This window comes from Colobus angolensis, unplaced genomic scaffold (assembly GCF_000951035.1).
Source record: "Colobus angolensis palliatus isolate OR3802 unplaced genomic scaffold, Cang.pa_1.0 Scaffold50, whole genome shotgun sequence".
In the NCBI taxonomy this organism is placed as follows: Eukaryota; Metazoa; Chordata; class Mammalia; order Primates; family Cercopithecidae; genus Colobus; species Colobus angolensis.
In genome coordinates this window covers 1,388,997-1,390,206 of record NW_012118488.1, presented here as the reverse complement: position 1 = coordinate 1,390,206, position 1,210 = coordinate 1,388,997, and the positions used below count along the sequence as shown (strand labels likewise).

Here is a 1,210-nt window from a genome sequence, read left to right as displayed (position 1 = left end):
TTTCTTTCTTTTTTTTTTTTTTGAGACGGAGTCTAGCTGTGGCTGGAGTCAGTGGCGCGATCTCGGCTCACTGCAACCTCTGCCACCTGGGTTCACGCCATTCTCCTGCCTCAGCCTCCGGAGTAGCTGGGACTACAGGCGCCCGCCACCACGCCTGGCTAATTTTTTTTTTTTTTTGTATTTTTAATAGAGACGGGGTTTCACTGTGTTAGCCAGGATGATCTCGATCTCCTGACCTCGTGATTCGCCTGCCTCGGCCTCCCAAAGTGCTGGGATTGCAAGCGTTAGCCACTGCGCCCGGCGGGCCTTCTGATTCTTAGCATCCCTGAGTTTATTGGTAATTTTTGTCACATCAGTTAGGGAGTTGACTTTGGAGTGTGTTGAATCCTTTTTTAACCATATATTTGATTTTGTTTGTTTGTTTGTTTTCGAGATAGAGTTTTGCTCTTGTTTCCCAGACTTGAGTGCAATGGCGCAATCTTGGCTCACCGCAACCTCTGCCTCCTGGGTTCAAGCGATTCTCCTGCCTCAGCCTCCTGAGTAGCTGGGATTTCAGGCATGTGCCACCATGCCCGGCTAGGTTTTTTTTTTGTATTTTAGTTTTTGTGTTTTTAGTAGAGTAGGGGTTTCACCATCTTGGCCAGGCTGGTCTTGAACTCCTGACCTTGTGATCTGCCCACCTCAGCCTCCCAAAGTGCTGGGATTACAGGCGTGAGCCACCGCGCCCGGCCTTGTTCTGTTTTTTTTTTTAGTGTAACATAGTTCTCTCTACATGGAAGTCTGTTTCATTAGTCTACTTCATATCCACAACCCTTCCCAATTGTACATTACTTCAGTTTTATGAGTTTTTCTCAATCTTTCAACGCTTTCTTAATTTTTTTCTTCCCTTATTACAGCTGGTATATTTGATGCCTATGTTCCTCCTGAGGGTGATGCACGCATATCATCTCTTTCAAAGGAGGGACTGATACAGAGAACTGAACGAATGAAGAAGACTGTGGCATCGCAAATGTCGTAGGTGTCTGACACAGTTGGGACTTGGTATTAGAATAACAATTTCTTGTTGCTACTTTATCCCAAAGAGATCTTTTTAGGTTAATTGGATTGGGTATCACTCTCTTAATAACATGATGGTATTTTCTTCTTTGTAGTAGAGTCTGTGTTTAATGCAGAATAATGTGGGCCTTCTGATCTTTTTTTTTTTTTTTTT

General features: G+C 44.0%; 1 protein-coding gene across 2 annotated transcripts in view; it reads left to right on the top strand.

Moving 5' to 3' along the window:
• MRPL45 (mitochondrial ribosomal protein L45) overlaps positions 1-1,210 on the top strand; it is a 45,087-nt gene that overhangs the window by 2,246 nt on the left and 41,631 nt on the right. For both annotated transcript variants that reach the window (XM_011959840.1, XM_011959841.1), the window contains exon 3: positions 897-1,014. In XM_011959840.1, coding sequence (XP_011815230.1) covers positions 897-1,014 — 118 coding nt within the window. The remainder of the gene's footprint in view (positions 1-896; positions 1,015-1,210) is intronic.